A 21059-nucleotide genomic window follows, 5' to 3' on the forward strand; every position below is an offset into this window, starting at 1 on the left:
GCTGTATTTGTCATTTCGTATTTCAAATATTGATTTTTGTAATAAAATTTAACAAAACAGCTGTATTTCCTTATGTCTATTAGGGGTGGGTTAGTAGCATGGAAAAAAACGTTAGCTAAAATGAAGGGGACGTCGGCAAAAACATGATCTAAGACAAATTCTCTGAGCTGTCCGGGAAAACGAGGGTATAATGTACGGAATTGAGTTGTCCGGGATGACGAGGGTATAATGTACAGAACTGAGTTTTCCGGGATAACGAGGGTATAATGTACAGAACTGAACTGTCCGGGAAATCGAGGGTATAATGTACGGAACTGAGTTGTCCGGGATAAAGAGGGTATAGTGTACAGAACTGAGTTGACCGGGATAAAGAGGGTATAATGTACAGAACTGAGTTGTCCGGGATAAAGAGGGTATAATGTACAGAACTGAGTTGTCCGGGATAACGAGGGTATAGTGTACAGAACTGAGTTGTCCGGGATAACGAGGGTATATTGTACAGAACTGAATTGTCCGGGATAACGAGGGTATAGTGTACAGAACTGAGTTGTCCCGGATAAAGAGGGTATAATGTACAGAACTGAGTTGTCCCGGATAACGAGGGTATAATGTACAGAACTGAGTTGTCCGGGATAACGAGGGTAAAATGTACAGAACTGAGTTGTCCGGTATAACGAGGGTATAATGTACAGAACTGAGTTGTCCGGGATAAAGAGGGTATAATGTACAGAACTGAGTTGTCCGTGATAAAGAGGGTATAATGTACAGAACTGAGTTGTCCGGGATAAAGAGGGTAAAATGTACAGAACTGAGTTGTCCGGTATAACGAGGGTATAATGTACAGAACTGAGTTGTCCGGTATAACGAGGGTATAATGTACAGAACTGAGTTGTCCGGGATAAAGAGGGTATAATGTACAGAACTGAGTTGTCCGTGATAAAGAGGGTATAATGTACAGAACTGAGTTGTCCGGGATAAAGAGGGTAAAATGTACAGAACTGAGTTGTCCGGTATAACGAGGGTATAATGTACAGAACTGAGTTGTCCGGGATAAAGATGGTAAAATGTACAGAACTTAGTTGTCCGGTATAACGAGGGTATAATGTACAGAACTGAGTTGTCCGGGATAAAGAGGGTATAATGTACAGAACTGAGTTGTCCGGGATAACCAGGGTATAATGTACAGAACTGAGTTGTCCGGGATAACGAGGGTATAGTGTACAGAACTGAGTTGTCCGGGATAACGAGGATATAATGTACAGGAACTGAGTTGTCCGGGATAACGAGGGTATAGTGTACAGAACTAAGTTGTCCGGGATAACGAGGGTATATTGTACAGAACTGAGCTGTCCGGGATAAAGAGGGTATAATGTACAGAACTGAGTTGTCCGGTATAACGAGGGTATAACGTACAGAACTGAGTTGTCCGGGATAACGAGGTTATAATGTACAGAACTGAGTTGTCCGGGATAACGAGGGTATAATGTACAGAACAGAGTTGTCCGGGATAACGAGGGTATAATGTACAGAACTGAGTTGTCCGGGATAACGAGGGTATAATGTACAGAACTGAGTTGTCCGGGATAACGAGGGTATAATGTACAGAACTGAGTTGTCCGGGATAACGAGGGGATACTTGAAAATCAAACATATGATACAGTCAACTGAGAGGTATAATTTCCTTTGCTCCTCAGTTTTTATCGCCTTATCTGAACGTCCGTTACAGAAGCAATGTATGCATGTTGTACTCGTATGAGAAATATGATGCACTCCGTTTTGCTGTGTATTTCAAAATTTGAATTTTGTTGAATATGTACCAATGCCCCGCTACCTTGTAAACATGAGATCAGATGCCCATACAGCGATGTCTGTTGTGTATAATTGACGTTTCCTTTTGTTTGCGTATCATTATTTACCAAATATCTGTGTCTGATGAAATATCATATTCCAGAAACATTAAGTGAGCTATTTGTATCGCCCCTTATGACAAACTTAGGGCCTGACCCCTCACTCGGGAGTTCTGGAGTTCCACAGGTAATATCACACGCCGTACGGATAACGAAATCACATTTCATTGCTGCACATGAGTTAATCTTTAAAGCAAACAACTCCCTAATAATCAAACATCCACTTGTTGGAATACCCCGTTGTTATGTTGACCTTACCACAGCCCCGTTTTAATGTCCATTGTTTCTTGTAGATGGTAATGCGGTCTGGGATATTAAAATGTTTCGCAATCTCCACATCCCACACATATTACCTTTCACGGACCCCTTTGTCACCTGGCCATGGTATTCCCCCACGACAGAGTCTTGACCCCTTGGGTCCTACACGGCATGCGTGTTGACCTTTGGTGACGTAATGACACGTGACTGCACATCGCGAGGACATTTGTTTCGCTGTTTGGGTTCTCTATCGTCTTGTTTAGTTATGTACCACTGATCGTGTTTCACCAAGTGGTTCACATCTAAACACCGTCTTGTTTTCTCCCACATAAATCTGACACGCCGTGATATAATTAAAATAAACTGTTCCAACCGGCGTTCAACCCAAACTCACAAACCCACTCTTGTACAGTTCCGAGACAAAAGGGCTGACCCAGAAATTTCAAATTTCGGATTATGCCGTATAAAACAACCTTAGCACTATGAGTCTTAAGTCTATGTTAAGGTATGGGAGTTACGAAAGCCTCAACGCTAAGATCGCTTTGTACAATGGCACCCCGGCCAGTATAGATAGGAACTATGTATGGTATTTAGTGAATAGTATTTAAAGCTACATTCTGTAACCGTATACATTCAAGCTCGTTAACATTTTACACTTTATTAAGACGGTCTCGAATTCAAATGTATGCATTAGTGGATCCAAACAAATGTAAACATAGATTCAGATCTTTATTTAATTAGACGAACAGCAAGAGGATTCATCTTCCTGTGCTGGTCGTAAGAGGGTGCGTTTTGGCGAACAGTTTTATAAGTAAAATTAAGACATGCCTTCAGAACAGACTGCACCCCGCGGCGTGGATCGTTGTTCATAATATCGATCACTGGATTGTCTACTTCAGACATGATTAATAACAGGCGGGGGCCATACAGTTGGAACATTGCGGCGTTAACAACAAACACAAAAAGGGGATATTACGGTTGGCAATGAGGGACATGGAGTCTGTTTTCAATATTTTGATATTATTAACTTTTATCGTGACCTTTTGCAAATTAACACAATTTATCATACAAATATGTGATAAATCATGTATAAAAACAACCGAAAACTTGGAAAATGTACTTGAAATGTGAAGCGAAAATGTCGAAAACTAAAATGGAAATGTCAAAAACAAAAGCGAAAATACGGTGGCCCATAAGGGACATAGAGTCTGTTTTTCAATATGTTGATATTTCACTTACTGTTATCGTAAGCTTTTGCAAATTAACACGATTTCTGATACAAATATGTGATAAATCATGTATAAAGAAGATACTGAATCCCTGAAAAGTGAAGCGAAAATGTCAAAAACAAAAGCGAAAATACGGTGGCCCATAAGGGATATGGAGTCTGTTTTTCAATATGTTGATATTTCACTTACTGTTATCGTAAGCTTTTGCAAATTAACACGATTTGTGATACAAATATGTGATAAATCATGCATAAAGAAGATATTGAATCCCTGAAAAGTGAAGCGAAAATGTCAAAAACAAAAGCGAAAATACGGTGGCCCATAAGGGACATTGAGTCTGTTTTTCAATATTTTGATATTTCACTTACTTTCATCGTAACCTTTCGCAAATTAACACAATCTATCATACAAATATGTGATAAATCATGTATAAAAACAACCGAAAACATGGAAAATGTACTTTCAAGTAGCTATTGAAACTCTGAAATGTCAAGCGAAAATGTCAAAAACTAAAATGGAAATGTCCGAAACAAAAACGAAAAGGTCAAAAACTAAAATGAAAATACAGAAAAGTATTTCCACCGCGGGGATAACTATTTACACCGTCGTGAAAAGTATTTAAGTGGGAACATTATCACCTCGGTGAAAATACTTTTCTGTATTTTCATTTTAGCTTTTGACATTTTCATTTTAGTTTTTGGCATTTTTGCTTCACTTTTCAGCGATTCAATATCTACTTTATACATGATTTATCACATATTTGTATGACAAATCGTGTTAATTTGCAAAAGGTTACGATTGCAGTAAACAGACTCCATGTCCCTTATGGGCTACCGTAGTATATACAGTGTGTACTTATGTAGTCGCAACCATAACTTAAGGACTAAGGAATTCATTAACTTTAACCAGGCATTTGACAAGACATATATTCCGATGACAGACTGATACAATGAAATCCCATATCGTGCACCCACCAGCGAGATGGGGTCACTGACCATCAGTTTAGGTAATGATAAAACAAAGGCAGCAACCTGATGATTGCATGAGAATACACCCGTATTGCTTCATCACGACATAGCCTCATTATAACTCGTGTTGCTCCGAATCAAGTTACGGAAAGAGGCGAGTGGTGATGGTTGCACGAGAGCTCGCCTGACAACGCCCCAGTGCACCCCGGGATATATAAGGTCGATACCCTGTCTGCATGTGTTGTACTGCCCCAGAAGTGAAGGAGTGAGGAACATGGCAGCCCTGATGAAAATATCCCTCGTATCTCTTCTAGTTTCAGGTGAGTGGTCATTCATTGAATTTTTTTGCAAGAAAAATATCTTCGTTTGTGGACGAGGCAAGAAAAGACCCACAAGATCTGGATAATTTAATAACTGAGCAAAACGTGTTGTTAAAGTTTTCAGATGTGTTCATATGAATGAGAAGTAGGTTTTGTACAGTTCAACAATGAAACTTTTGGACTTATAATAACACGAAATGCATGCTATGTAAGCTAAACTGTGCTCAAGAGGCTGATTTTAAAGACCTTCGGCAAACGCTAATGGTAATCCTTGAACAAGGGAAGGCCTTTGAAGCAAGTTCATATTTATAAATAGTAAACATCATGTTAGGTCACAGACCTGATCACTGTTTGGTGTTCTTTTGAAGTTAGAAAAAAATCACTCTAGCCATACGTATGTATTTCATCATATAAAAAAAGTCTAAAACTTGCAAGTGCAAGAACGAAAAAAGGGTTGATGTAATCGATTTAAATATGTCTGATAAGTTTCATACCAGGCTTTCAAAGTCTGCGACTGTATATAACTTGAGGCATCCAGTGGGCCAAATAAGCCCTCATCCTACCTCGTCCTTAATGTTCACCTTCATCAATAAACATCTACGTTTGCAAATATATTACGTATATGCGTCATGTTTTTAGTTCAACATCTATGCTGTTCTTGTGGCTTTTCTTATACTTACCTCTGGGTTGCGGTCGGGTAGCCTGGTGGTTAAAGCGTTCGCTCGACACGCTGAAGACCCGGGTTCGATTCCCGGCATGGGTACAATGTGTGAAGCCAATTTCTGGTGTCCCCCGCCGTGATATTGCTGGAATATTGCTAAACCATACTCACTCACTCATGATACTTACTTAATTCAGTCTTAATGTCGCTCGAAATTACTATTTAAATCGAATACTCCTCAGGGAGGGAAGAAAGAAAAATCGAGTGCACACTGATCCCTTGACCGGGACAATAATGTAACACTTTGAGTACGCTTTAGTGTGCGGTTGGCGCAGTATAAATATGCACTTTATTATCAGTATTATAATATGGGAGAGCTACAAACCCCTGTGCTTAAAACGGATATTGGTATGCAAATAAATTTCACTTAGGCTAGGTATGAACATGTAACCTACATCATTTTTTCAAATAAAAGGTCACTTGTTTTGTTGAAATAGAAGACAATAATTAACATAACCTAAATAACAGACACTGACATGATCTAAGTAAAGGTGAAATCAAGGTTTTTTTAAGAAAAAATGTGGGATAAAAGAAAGTATAAACATAGAAAATGTTTTTTTGCATTCAATACGGCTGTCATAGTTGTGTTTTAGACCTAAGGTTTTCAGTATTTTGGCGACTGTGTTCAGCCTAGTTTCGTTTTGGTGGTCAAATCCAATTTTTGTATTTTGCATGGGAGTTTATGAAAAAAACATAAATTCTTTAATTTGTCAATATTCCACTTGTACTCCACTCCAGATGTACGTTATCCTCTAATGAAATACGTACCTTCATTCCGTGGATTACATAGTGATATATACATGAAAGGCGTGTATAACCCACTCAAAGATTCCCCCGCGACCCCCGACTGGCAGTTTACTGTCTGTTAATTATTGACAGGGGCTTGTTGATTGGCTCATAAAGCAATTACGTCGTCTGCGATTTACAACATAAATCTTTGCTCACCTTATGAAGAATGTGTCAAATTTATCGCATTTGTGCAGCGGCCATAAAAGGGGTCATTATTGAAGGAGGAAATCTAGATGGTCTTTTGCAACCCCCTTCATTGGAGGAGAAAATCTAGATGATCTTCTGGAACCCCCTTTATTGAAGAAGGAAATCTAGATGGTCTTTTGCAATCCCCTTCATTGGAGGAGGAAACTAGATGATCTTCTGAAACCCCTTTATTGGAGGAGGAATTCTAAATGATCTTCTGAAACCTCTTTATTGAGGGAGGAAATCTAGATGAACTTTTGTCACCCCCTTTATTGGAGGAGGAATTCTAGATGATCTTCTGAAACCCCTTTTATTGGAATAATGAATGTATAGGAAATCATGAATAAAATTAAAGATTTCTAAGAATAATGCAATTTATCATGATCATTAACGATGCTGTCGCTGTCGTTGTTGTTGAAACCAGCAAACGCTGGGGACGTCTACAAGTATACCAAGGTCGTTATCCCGTCTACCATACTACTTTAATTCGGGCGGTGTTACCAGGAAAGGCGCCGCTCGTGCTAACGGGGTTTCACATTAACAGGACCACAATCTGAAGTCAGGCAGTCCGTAGAAGATGGAGTTATACAGACGCCCTGCTGCAATTTACGTCACTGTTCAACTTTGAATATTCAATGTATGAACTCGCAAGACGAAGATAAAAATGTTTGCTGGTTCTTCTTCGATCCATAACGATTATACGTCAGTCACTGTAATTGAAGCCTTTATCAGATGCCATACACATTTAAATACGTTGCTAGATTTGACGAAAGTGCAGCTTTAGAAATTTTACGTGATGGCGTTGCAACGTAGCACTGCGATATATTCAGGAGGAGAGTCAAGCTGTGGCAGTTTTGCTCTTATCATAATGGATATGAAAGCATGATAAGATCATACCTTTACACAGATTGAAATAAGTGGATGTCTATAATATACCATAGACGCACCTTCCGTTATATACCACTCAGCAGTTGCCGGGTAACGTGATTTCCCGGAATCACGTCGATGTAAACTGCCGGGCATAACAAAATACAGTAAAGTACGGTTATAACGAACTCAAAGGGACTACTAATTTTAGTTCGTTATAACCGTAGTTCGTTATAAGCATATATACAGCATAACTACAGCAAATAGTCGGGACCAAAAAAGTAAGTTCGTTATATCCGTCAGTTCGTTATAAGCGTGTTCGTTATAACCGTAGTTTACTGTATACGATGGAATTTGATTTGACCCCAAAATTACAAACGTTATTAAAACGACCCCAGTCTGAAAACAGCCGCTGAAACACTTCAAACATAACGTCAAAAACATAACGTGTAGGATATCCTTACAAGTGCATCGAATACTAGTAAACATTCCTCGTTTTTTTTCATTTTCTGCCACTATCAAACATTGGTGTATACTTTACTTGTATTATTTGTTTGTGGCTTTTCATATGTTTTTATATTCATTAAAGTAAAGACTAAAGGATATATTTTGTCAACAGTTGCACCAAAGTATTTCTGAATCAGTTTATCTTAGCAATTACAGTAAAGAAAACCATTGTTAGAAACTGAAAGATATTTAACTTGTTTAATGATAAAAGTTTAATCAGAGGTTATTGTAAACTTAGATTTTCATTGTACAATTTTAATATACAGTAAACCTCGGTTATAACGAACTCAAAGGGACTTCTAATTTTAGTTCGTTATAACCGTAGTTCGTTATAAGCATATATACAACATAACTACAGCAAATAGTCGGGACCAAAAAGTAAGTTAGTTATATCCGTCAGTTCGTTATAAGCGAGTTCGTTATAACCGTAGTTGACTGTAAATGTATGTCGCAGGTCCGAAGACGGTGATATTGCGAACTCTATTTGTACAAACTGTTCATCCGGAGAAGTAGATGAATACCATGTCTTACCATGTGAAACTTATTCCCATTTAAGGTATAAATGTCTCCCCATGTTGCAAGGTATTTTCAGGTAATGATAAATCTGTTAACATCTGAAAATCCTGGCATGACCCATGCTGTTCTGTATTTTTAAAACATGTCTTTATAATGAGGAATGTATAACTAGATTTAAAATCTAATCATGTACATCACGTGACAAATGTTGATATCCAACCTGCATTGCACGATGGGTGTTGATGCCTAAATTACTGAATAAACTGACAATATGTCTCCTTTCTTTTGCCTGGCAGTTATAATGAAATAAGAACAGTATCTCTATCAAACCTTATGGTGGGAATACTTCCTGTTTTGTAATATGTCATACTTTCTGCCAGGTACATACTCGGAAAAAGCGTGCAGCGCATCTTATGACGTCACGTGTTTGAACGCCGTGCGCAGCGTTCTGTTGGATCAGTCAGCGTTCTGGTTTGGGACGTCGTATACGACGAACTGTCCCCAACGTCAAGACGGCCGGTATGAGTGCATCAACCGCCACAGCGACCGCACCGACTCCCTTCTCAGTCGGATGACGGGACAGTACTCTCTCGACCCTGCCTACATGAGCTTCATCGTCAACGTCACCTACACTATCCAGTTGCCCGGTGAGTACGACGAGCCATTTATGCCAATACGTATTGTACAGATTGACTGACTGAGTTGGCGTTTACGCTGCTTTACAAAGTATTCAAGTTGTGGGCGTGTCAGCTGAATGTTTTAGGAAAGCCCCAAGTGATGCAGGTCTCAGGCGTTTACCACTTTGATGGTATATTGCTTACACACCTAGAAACATATTTGGGGCGAACCGTGATTCGAACCCAGGGTCATAGGTTTCTGACGTGCCCAAGGGGCGCAACTCTGCATAGCGAAATGCGGCGCCTCAGACACCTTGGCTACCGATGCCCCTTCATTGCACAGAGAAGCCTGCACGTGAGAAAATGCGTGAATGTTGTTTGACGCACAGCAGCAATATTTGAATTAAAATACATAGGCCATTCCTAATGAGTGAAAATACATAGGCCATTCCTAATGAGTGAAAATACATAGGCCATTCCTAATGAGTGAGTGAGTGAGTGAGGTTTTACATCGCTTTTAGCAATATTCCAGCAATATCACGGCGGGGGATACCAGAAATGGGCTTCACACATTGTACCCATGTCGGGAATCGAACCCGGGTCTCCGGCGTGACGAGCGAACGCTTTAACAACTAGGCTACCCGACCGCCCCCCATTCCTAATGGAATTATGAGAGACTGTAGTAAAAGATAATATACAACCAATATACAAGTACTATTGTAACACCAGTGATAAAACATGTTTCTTCTTCTTTGTAAAATATAAGAGCTTTTGGCTAGTTGTTTTTGTACATTTTCAATAGACATTTAAATGGATAGCTGGTCTAACACTGTATAATTTTTAAATGAACTATCAAAATAACAGGCATTTTGCAAAATATTGAAAGATATGTTAATAGTAACATTTTATCCTGTGAAAATAGAAATCATTCTGTTTAGTTTAGTGTTTATGTATTTGGTCTTGTAAAAGACTAGTCCACTTCAGAATAAAGGGAACAGACAGGGCATTAGCTGCCCACTGGACAAATAACTTCGTTGTTTCAGGCTGTAATGATTTTGGCCTGCAGTTATTTTGGGAGAATACCCTGTGAACCTGACTGGGGTCCTTCTCGTTTGACTGGATCTTGTGTTCGGCGACTAATGTAGTCATTAGGTTTGTCACGCATTGTCCAAGTACCTGCCATGCTATTGTTTATCGTGCATCTAATTAACTTGCTGGTCTCATTTGTTGCAGATGACGGCAGGGAGCGTGAGTATGCGTAGCGTCGTCGTGTAATACTGACGCCTGATACAGGGAACAAGGGGCGGTCGGGTAGCCTGGTGGTTAAAGCGTTCGCTCGACACGCTGAAAACCCGGGTTCGATTCCCGACATGCGTATAATGTGTGAATCCCATTTCTGGTGTCCCCCGCCGTGATATTGCTGGAATATTGCTAAAAGCGGCGTAAAATCAAACTCACTCACACTGATACGGGGAACAACGTATCACTGCTGTGAGAGTGGTGGTATTGCGTGTCGCACTTGGCGCAACACGTGCAGTACCGCTTCACAATGTGTCACGTGACTTTAGGTGTCACCTTGTGAATAAGGATGATATATATGGGTGAACATTTTCTTTATTACATGTGCAGTTGTTCATCCCAATATCTTATCCTTTCTTTGTTCTCAAACTTCTGTATGATTTAACGCCGTGTTTAGCAATGTTCCAGCCATATCACGGCGGGGGACTTAAGAAATGGGATTCATACATTGTACCCATATAGGGAATCGAACCCGGGCCTTCGGCGTCACGAGCTAAGACTTTAACCACTGGGCTCCCCCACTGCACCTGCCTCTCAACAAAGTTATTTCATATAGTAGTCAAAATATAGCCTGTCATAGAAGTCTATAGCGAGAGTCTAACTTCTGGCGGACAGTATTTCATTGTCTTCGTTTTAATATCCTATGAACAAAGGGTTATAATTATGCTGGTGTTCATACTATTTTTTCAATTTTGTCTTATGACGTGGATATGACATTAAACCTGTATTTCTGATCTTTAGGTATGTATGACGGCTGTGGGGTAAAGGTCAACGCCCCACTCACAACACCGCAGGTATTCTCCATTGACCCACTGAATACCAGCTTATACAAACCCTTTGACTTGCGCGAGCAGCCGGAAGTCACGTGGACATCAGAACATGGCATCAAATACACCGTTATTCTATATGACGCCAGCATGTTCATTATGCACGCGCTGTACGCCAACGTCCATGGCGGCAGTGTGCACGACGGCGAGGTGAGGACACTTGTTATACCATATGTAGCATCATCACTTTTTTTATAACCCAAATGTCTAAAGACAGTGTTGATAACCAGGCAAATTATAGTTTTGTGCACACCTACCAAGCAATGCATATTGGCTGTCTTATCAGACGTGACTCCAAGGAACAGGACCCGTGAAGATTCGGGGTAGAATAGGTCTTCAGCAACCATGCTTGCCGTAAAAGGCGACAATGCTTGTCGTAAGGTGCGACTAACAGGATCGGGTGGTCAGGCTCGCTGACTTGGCTGATGCATGTCATCGATCCCAACTGCGTGGATCGATGCTCATCAAATCAATCACTGGATTGTCTGGTCCACATTCGATTATTTACAGACCGCCGCCATATAGCTGGAATATTGCTGAGTGCGGCGTAAAACAACCAACCAACCAACAGATTGTCATGTTTTGAAGTCAGTGTTATTTGACTTGTGTTCTCAACGCTACTGTAATATATGTTAGTTGGTTGCTTAACGCCGACACTCAGAAATATTCAGGCTATGTGACAACGACCTGTTAACAATCTAGTGATTGATAATATGAGCAACGACCCAGTGGGTGGCCCAGTCGTCTAAGACGCCGCTATTCGCTTTGCACAGTTGCATCCCTTCGGCACGCCAGAAACCTATAATTGTGGGTTCGAATCCCGGTTCGCCGCGATTATGTTTCTAGGTATGTCAGCACCATACCTGTGCTCGTGGGTTTCACTGAAGTGGTAAACGTCTGAGATCTGCTTCATTTCGAGCTTTCCTCCCACATTAAGCTGACACGCCGCGATATAACTGGAATACTGTTAAAAGCGGCGTTAAACCCAACTCACTCACTCACTCCAATAAGTGATCTTAGCGATACGACTATCGTATAAGCTTATGTTTGTATAGAAGTAACGATCACCCGAGATCGCTTTGTGAACTGGGCCTAGTACTGATTATCGTTTTTCATACCCCAAGACTGTGGTTGAGTATGCAGGCCCCGACAATCTACTTTCTCGGGAGGGCCCGTATGTATGGGCGGTCTTTGAACAACAGGGGGTGCTTCAAGTTGATGATGTCAAAGACTACATCCACTCTGCGATGGAGAACAACTCAAGAAGCGTGTACCTGGATGAACTAATGAGTCGATACAGTCTTCTAGGTAATGTTACTTGGTGTAGGTAGGTACTGGTGGGGCGAGCCGTTTGCGCGTTACGTACCCATCGAGTCTACAATGTGGAAGAATTTGAAAACTTATTCTTCAATCTTTCCCGAGGAATTGACGTTTAAATAGCCCCTGGATACCAAGTTTTAACTGAAATCAAGAAGGCGGATCCCCATTATCAAGTGTATTATATCCCCATTCTATTCTAAAATCTGGGTACTTATTTTAACTGGAATCATAAAGGAGACAACCATTATCAGCGGTATTATGTCAACATTCTGTTCTGATAATCCTGGGTACTTATTTTAACCGGAATCAGAGAATAGATACCCATTTTCAGGTGTATATCTCCATTCTTTTCTATGATATCCAACTTATTGTGCTGTCCATCGTTGACAGCCTTTTATTTAGTAGTATAAATGTATAACTTCTCGTCACGATATGGCTGAAATACTGCCGATGTGACGTTACTTTTTAACTCACTCACTCACTCACTCACTCACTCACTCACTCACTCACTCACTCACTTAATACTGGGTACTTGTTCTTTCGGGGTAGTACAAAGACTGACCTGTTTTCTGCACTGCAGGGCCCTATGGTGTAAATATCATGCGTGTGACGACAGACGAGTATGCAACCGTGGCCAGCATGACGTACGGCCTCCTCAACCGCTGCCCCGTCTACTACGGCCTGTGTGAGTATACTAATTATCAGGGTAGGGCACGGTTTCACAAAGGGATCTTAACTCCCGAGGTTTAAAGCGAGACTCAATGTTGATTTCACTAACCAGTGCACGTTTCCAATCTGGATCTAAAGGTTGTCATTTGTTACATTTGTAAAAATGAGACATTGTGTCTGTGTTATTATGGGTATTCGTTAAATTGAAATTGGATGTGTATATTTGTAAAATTGAAAAAGGTGGGTTTTAATGGCTTGAATTATGTTTGCAATTTAGCCCGGGCCTCGCCCCTCTTTAACAGATATGATACCGACGGCGCTAAGATTGTTTGGGGAAACCATCCACAGCTGGACATCAGCATATGTGACCAGTTCTGTTATTTTGCAACTGACTCACATAAAAGAATTGGACCCGTGAAGATCCGGGGTAGACTAGGTCTTCATCGTGGCATATCTTCTCAATGCGTGGATGGTGCTTGTTTAGTTGTTTGTCGCTGGAATCAGCAGTAATCCAACTCTATGACGACAGGCTGTAAATAATGGACCCTGGCCGAGGCAAACTAATGGCTGATATCAAGAGGAACGGTACCGGTCCACCAAATCACCGAACCTGACCACGTATGGAATGCCCACGGTGTTGCAGAGATGTTGACGGCACTAAAACAAATGCACAATTATAATACTAGTTTTGTTTTATTTTGGCAAATATTGAAGCCTTACGCATTAATTTGATATCAATGTTTTTTATATAATAACTGTATGAGTATGTAGTGTCAGTGCCATGTTTTAGGTTATGGATATTTGTTGTTTAACTCCGCACTCAGCAATATTCCCGCTATATCAAGGCAGTCTGTAAATAATCGATTTTGGACCACATAATCCAGTGATTGACATCATGCGCATCGATACGAGCAATTGAGATACGATGACATGCATCAACCAAGTCAGCGAGCCTGACAACCCGATCCTGTACGTCGCCTCTTACGACAAGCATAGTCACCTTTTATGGCAAGCATATAATACCCCGGATCTTCACGGGTGCCGTATTTTAGCACAGACACACGAGGGGCCTATTTTGGCATCAATTAATCTATTTGGACGCCCGTGAGAAGATGAATAAAAGATTGTTCCCAAAATGGATTCAGATTCTGACAGTAATACCTGTACTTTGTGTTCGGGTACAATAGAGTGAATGAGTATAGTTTTACGCCACGTTTAGCAATATTCCAGTATTGTACCAAAGTGTGAAATCGAACCTGAACCATGGATGACGCTGTTTCCACGAGACTACCTCACCTCCCCGGTAGAGGAATGAAAGATAATAACAGGATGTTCTGTGAAAAGATACTTTACCATTCCTTACATAAGAATGCACAATCTTTATATTTATGTATGTTTACAATCATCAGGGCTGGACAATTACATCGGCCAGCGAGGTGGACTGAGGTACCTGACGTTCCCACTTCACCTAAGAGTCTCTCTGGACCTTCACTTTACCGCCCCCGCTATAACGTATACTTCCTGCTGCGCAGAACACCACCAACAGTAGGTGCATTCTTGTCGTTTTTGTTGCATGTCCCCTATAGGATAGTCTTTTTATCATGTTTTTCACCTCCCAGGCGACTCCAGTGTACTTGTCGGCCAAAACAATATATCAATATAGCCTTGCCTCAAACAAACGGGACTGCCTCCGTGGTCTAATGGTAGAGCGCCCGCCCGGAGAGCGAAAGGTCCGGGGTTCGATCCCCAAAAGACGTTAAAAGATGGTATTTGTTGTTTCCCTGTCTGGCGCTCGGCATCAAGGGGCTAAAGCAAGGACTGGTCGGCTCGGAGTATATTGTGTCTGAGTGGGGTATTCATGTTAAACTGCGGCATGGTATCTCAGTGTGCTAGCACTATAAATCGGCATCAGTTTGGACTAGTACAAGCAGCCACACACACACATAAACGTGCATGCACGTCGCTATAGTAAGTGCAATAATCTTGGACGCGACGTTAAACCCCATTTCACCTCACCTCACCTCAAACAAACGGACGAATAGGATAAAACGAAATTCGCTGTGTAGAGTCGCGTCCGTTGGGCACAACAGAAACCAATTATCGTGGGCTCGAATCCCGGTTCTCCCCGATTACGTTTCAAGGTTGTTTGTCAGCGCGATACCTATACTCGTGGGTTTCAACAAAGTGGTAGACCTGAATCACTTCGAAGTCTCCTCCCACATTAAGCTGACACGCCGTGATATAACTGGAATACTGTTAGGAGCGGCGTTAAACCAAACTCATTCATTCACTTTATGTCCTTGTAAATCTGTGATATATTCCGCGTGGTCTTAATGTCCTTTGACGGGATTTTGTTGTTGCATTTACGGTATTGTTCTTCGGATTCTGGCCTATGGTATCCATCCTTAACACTGGTGAACTCGAGTTTAACTTTAATCAACCTTGGTTGTCAGAAATGCGGTAAAGTCAGTTAACTAAAGTTCAATCAAGGTGTAATTATTAAACGCACTTACTAACGCCAATTTCAACCGTGCCTTGCCCAACAGGAAGCGCGGTAAACCAATTAGCACTTGGCATTTTTTGAAGGATTAAAGTTGCCCTTTGTAGGTCTGTAAACACAACCCTCGACTACAGCAGCTACGGTATCCATGGCTCCGTCACGTACCGCCGCACCCCTTCCGTCACGCTCCGCACCGTGGAGAACCCCACCACCACCACGCAGACCTTGGCAAGTAAGTGGGAAACCTAAAAGTGGGACCAGACATTGGTTCGACTATGAAACGGAAATAGAGTGCTATCCTTTCACTCATTTGGGAACCAGGTCAAACGTTTGATGTCGGATACAAAACTAAATACACCACCCGATCCTGTTAGTCGCCACTTACGACAAGCATAGTCGCCCTTTACAGCAAGCATGGGCATTCGTCACCGCTCGCCCCTTTCCATAACCTGCAAAAAGGCTCGTCCCCCTATCGATGAATGTTGTGTGCGAAAATACGACAAACCAATCAGAATGCGCGCATGATTTCAAGTTCTTCGACAAAGAATCCCTCAGAAATAATTTTTGATTTTACATATGTCTTGCATCTAAAAACATACCAAAGACGGAGTTAAATGTGTTCAATCATATTGTATAATTTCGCACGTCCCGATGTGGATTAAATTGCATTTGAAATATAGATAATATATGGGGAAATGTAAGTGAACCATTACGCAACGAGTTGACAATGTTGTTTTAGGTATGCCCGTTTGCGCTAAGACGGAACCCGGTCGCAAAAATGGCCATGAGCGGGGCACCAGTCTCTAATCGGCTTGTCCCGGAATAACACGAGTTGGTCACGAATGCAATCATGGGTTCCTGATGACCTATCCTAACCTGGACCTTTACGTCTCTTGATATACAGTGTCAGAGTACGGTCTTACGCCGTTTTAAGCACAATTTCAACAATATTACGACGGGGGACACCACAGATGGGATTCACATATATACAGAAAATTAAAGTATAACAACTTGGTGACAATGTATATATTATTGAAACTGGGCACATGCACACTTTATTGTTCACTTCAACGGTTGAAGCAAAAGACTTCGTTTTCAACAATTTCAGTCGTGACGTCACTCTGTAACACATTTTATTATAACATGTCCATTTAAATCCTTACACACAGCAGGTATTGTTTTCTGACCTCTGAATCTTATCATACATATGAGGATGAACCAAGTCGTCTAAAGGCGCTGCGATTCGCTGTGCAGAGTTGCGTCCCTTGGACATACCAGAAACATATGATTGTGGGTTCGAATCCCGGTTCGCCCCCATTATGTTTCTAGGTTTGTCAGCACCATACCCGTGCTCGTGGGTTTCACCGAAGTGGTAAACGTCTGAGACCTGCATCACTTCTGGCTTTCCTCCCACATTAAGCTGGCACGCCGTGATATAACTGGAAAAGTGTTAAAAGCGACTGGAAAAGTGTTAAAAGCGGCGTTAAACCCAACTCACTCACTCATATAAAGTGGTGAACATGTGTCACTACCATTTGCCTTAACACAGGCGAGGCAGCGGCGGCGCACTAAAGACACCAGATGACTGAAAACTGCGTGGAGGATGTTGTTCCAAAATGTCAGCCAAAGATTGGAGCAACTGAGCTAGCGTTACGGTTCTGGTCCTGTCGTAGGCGTCGTTCCTTCTAACCCTAGACATGTGTTATGGGAGGGAGGTCTGGAGAAACAGCCTGCCATAGCAGGAAATCAATGTTACGCTGTCTGTTACAACACGTGCAACGTGTGGGCGGGTACTATCCTGCTGCAGTGATGTTACGTCCCTACATTTGCACAAAGGGTAGAACATTCAAATTGCTATTAACAGTGACTAGTTGTGTAACTCAAGCGTCGCAAAACGTTCTCGTAGACGCCTTTAGACCCCTACACGTCCCTTGGAGCAAGACCATTAATTGGTCTCTGAATTGTCCGAGCTGTTTTGTATCGATTCCGTAGATGCACCAACCGAATGTGGTTCACGTTTTAACGTGATGTCTTTATGGACCGGCCTGTGTCAAATCATTAGAGATATTGTGTTTCGATGAACATAACAATGTCTGGCAACTGCGTGTTGCGCCGTTCCTGTTTGCAGCATACCAACGTCACGAGGACATTGATTTTCAGCAAACAGTGACATTGCCTGAGCTTTATTTACAGCTTCAAAAGTGTTATAATGAGCACCTGATAGCTAAAGAATCACTGTGTGCTGTTCACATTTAAAAACACGTATGCGAGTGTCAGGTACCAACAGACCCGCAAACATCTAAATTGTGCGCCGTGCAAATTATGAATCACGACCTTAAAGTCAAGGTGATGACTTAATGTGAATAAAAGATGCATTGGTTATTTTCAGAATAGATTGTTATTGAACTTTGTATGAAGCACGGTTACCCTTTCCCCGTTAGTATATATTATAGAAACAAATACTCCTGCCAGTCTATGCATTAACATGTTGACGTCCTCACACTCCCTGTACGTTATTATGCAAAGGTAGTCAGGGATTTCTTTTTTAACATTTTTACAACAGTCTTGGTGCGCTATGCCGTCCAAGTATGTACAGGAAAAGACCACATTTTTTCTCTCACGACAAAAGTATGTTGTTGTTGTTGTTTTTTAAGATGGAATAAAGTCTTTCTCAGAAGACATAACATTGGAAGTCTTGAAATGAACAGAACCAGGAAAATATTTATTTATTTCAGACAAGATGTACTCTCTGGTTCTACTAGACGCTACCGGCGACATCGACTCCACCAACCACAACGCCTCCATTCACTGGGGCGTGGTCAATATCCATGGCACAAACGTCACTTCCGGTGTAGAGGTTTACCCGTACTCTACACCTGTTGCCCCAACTGAGGACGCAGTGTATCTGGTCATTTTGTTCGAGCAGACGACATTTGTGAACGCGTCTGCAGTGACTGGCTACACGGCAGACGACTGTTCATCGGTCATGGCTGACAGGTAATAAACCGATAGGTTTACCTCTCAGTGAACCCCGGGGGTGTCCACGTCAGAAGAGGTACCAAGTGACGTATATGCGTGTCGCGACTATAAATGGTCAGGGCTCCCATTCACAAATCGATCGTAACCCGCAACTCCTATATTTTAACGTAGACTTACGACAATCGTCGCGCTCCGATCGTCTTGTGAAATGTTGTCAAACTCGGTGACTGGGTTGATTGCGCGTCATCGTACCCTAATGGTGTGAAAGGCTGATTGCTCATATCATCAATCAATCGTTTGTCTGGCCAAGACTCGATTATTTACAAACAGCTGTCCACACTAACGCTTATATCTCACAGAGACGAGCAACTACACTAAAATTGAAAAAGAGCCCCAGTGAGATGGTAGATTCAGAACCTGTGTAAAATCTAGACTTGCTTCATTTAGGGCTATATCATTACAGGTAGGGCTGTCGAGAAGGAAAATAAAATGGTTCAAGGGCTGTAAGACAGACTATAGTCGCCGTCATTAAGCTGGAATATTGCTTAGTGCGACGTTTAACCACAAACAAACATAATAGTGATAGGGAGAAAGGGCCCCAGGGACTCACGTTTATTTCTTGTTTAACTCATAGTTTTCCAGTTATATGACGACGGCTAGTCCGTAATTAACACGTTATCTGTAATTCACTCTGTATGTTATATAAAAGTTGGTTAACTGTTTTCTAGATGCCACTTCCGGACGCTGGATTTCATCCAAGACAATTCCCTGACTCCTGTTGGAATCCGACTACTGAGATACACGCCGGACCCGTACCGGAAGTACCTGCTGTATAGCGTGTACAACGTCACAACAAAAGCCGCGGAGTGCGCAGGTCAGCCCGGATATGGAGTCCCGTGCCCTCTCAACTCGGGTGTCCAGCAGACGACGCCATGGTGTTTATATCTTCTTGTTATTTCCTTTTCTTATTTCACTAGTCGCAACTGAAATAAATCAGCCGCTTTCCATACCCATTGTATTCTTAAATTCAGTTGAAACAAAATGACGGAATAGTCCAAACGTGCGCATTGAATACATGGAATGTGAAGGACAACTTGCCTGAATGAATACCCATAGCCGTTAGATGACAGATGGTTTTTTTCAGTGAGTCTATATAACTTATTTTAAATAATTAACAATCAACGTTTGTATTCCTGGAATGATTCTATGATTATGATGCTAGAATTATTATTTTTAAATAAAAAAAAGGTTGAATCGTATACATTGCGGTCATGACACCTTGTTAACCAGACCACGATTGAATCTTGTCATAATTCATTAAAATCATACGGTTGACTCTTTTCCTACCCGATTGTATTACATTTATTCTCCTACGTGTACGTTAAGTCGTGATTTGTTTGCATCATTGATTATTTGCGTTTGCGATCAGTATTGTGTATACCTGTTATTTTTTAGCAAATAAAAAACTTAGTGATATAAAATGTCGATATTTGCTTGAATTGCATGCAGTTTAAGAGTTTACTAAACACATACATATATATGTACATGGAGTAACACTGACAGTAATACATATTACTAAATATGTTCACTTCTGAACAGACGCCATTCGTAAGCCGGGATTAATTATAATAACTGATTATGATTGATTATCCAGTGTTTTATATCTCCATTCTATCATACCCCGAAGCCTTTCGACATCATGTTTCGAAGGCGACGTCACCACCCCCGTCTTTCCTCTCTCTAACTGTTAATTGTATCCCTGTGTTTTTGGAATCGGGCACAAAACGAAGCAATGGCAGCAAATAGGTCCTGTGTATTTTTCAAAATAGAGCAGATTTATAATACACTGGTTAACCGAGGATGATAAATGGCATGCGATTTAAAAAGACCCCCACCCCCAAAACAAAACAAACAAACAAAAACAATCAAAACAAAAATCACTCCTCTCGAACGAAAATCATACCTTATATTTATATTTATGAGATAGTTACGCTATAAATCGCAAAGAACAATGAAGAACGAAGTGTATAAGGCGCCGCGTCCATTGCGTCCATTGGGCACGCCAGAAACCTATAATTGGGGGTTCGAATGTTGATGTAAATACTTTAGAATCAATAATGCAACTTTGATGATTATATTGCATCTCCTTTGATGTTCTGTGGGTTATTTTCTTGACGTTTTACATGCATTGAATAGAAAAGGTACAATCGCAGCCTTGTCAAGCAATGAAACATTGTTAACATCGAAAGATGTGTGTTACAGGAATGGCTGTTGTGTTTCTCCTATCCTGGCGCGTTTGCATTTTCTGCGCTTTAGTTTGGACGTTGCCCTAGGTTTCTCCTTGATTAACGCTGTTAACTGAGGTTGGGTCTTGTCAACCCTGGGCCCACTTGCACAAAGCGATCTTAGCGCTGAGACTCTTGTAAGCCTGTGTTAAAATATGAGAGTTACGATCATCTTAGCGCTGAGATCGCTTTGTGCAAGTTGCCAGAAAGGTGGTTACCTCGGTTGTCTCAGGTCAGTACGACTTTACCGTGACCATAAAATATTTACTAATGGAACGCAAATGTGACTCAGCAA

The 21059-nt window shown here is 41.3% G+C and overlaps 1 protein-coding gene across 1 annotated transcript; it reads left to right on the plus strand.

Annotated features, from left to right (window-relative positions):
* The first annotated feature begins 4636 nt into the window (after positions 1 to 4636).
* Positions 4637 to 19466, plus strand: LOC139462120 (uncharacterized). The gene is made up of 10 exons (XM_071243627.1): positions 4637 to 4682; positions 8649 to 8915; positions 10119 to 10133; positions 10926 to 11161; positions 12136 to 12319; positions 12912 to 13016; positions 14410 to 14545; positions 15608 to 15732; positions 18236 to 18497; positions 19208 to 19466. Exons 1-10 carry the CDS (start codon positions 4637 to 4639, stop codon positions 19464 to 19466), a joined length of 1635 nt encoding a protein of 544 aa, XP_071099728.1.
* The last annotated feature ends 1593 nt before the right edge of the window (positions 19467 to 21059 follow it).

Source organism: Haliotis cracherodii, unplaced genomic scaffold (genome assembly GCF_022045235.1).
Source record: "Haliotis cracherodii isolate W230 unplaced genomic scaffold, xgHalCrac1.p SCAF_15, whole genome shotgun sequence".
NCBI lineage: Eukaryota > Metazoa > Mollusca > Gastropoda > Lepetellida > Haliotidae > Haliotis > Haliotis cracherodii.

What these genes read in the sequence shown, in the direction of transcription:
- LOC139462120 (XM_071243627.1), top strand. Translation starts at nt 4,637, where the DNA reads ATGGCAGCCCTGATGAAAATATCCCTCGTATCTCTTCTAGTTTCAG. An exon ending in GAGTCGATACAGTCTTCTAG is followed by an intron (nt 12,320 to 12,911) that starts GTAATGTTACTT and finishes TCTGCACTGCAG; the next exon opens with GGCCCTATGGTGTAAATATC. An exon ending in TCATCGGTCATGGCTGACAG is followed by an intron (nt 18,498 to 19,207) that starts GTAATAAACCGA and finishes ACTGTTTTCTAG; the next exon opens with ATGCCACTTCCGGACGCTGG.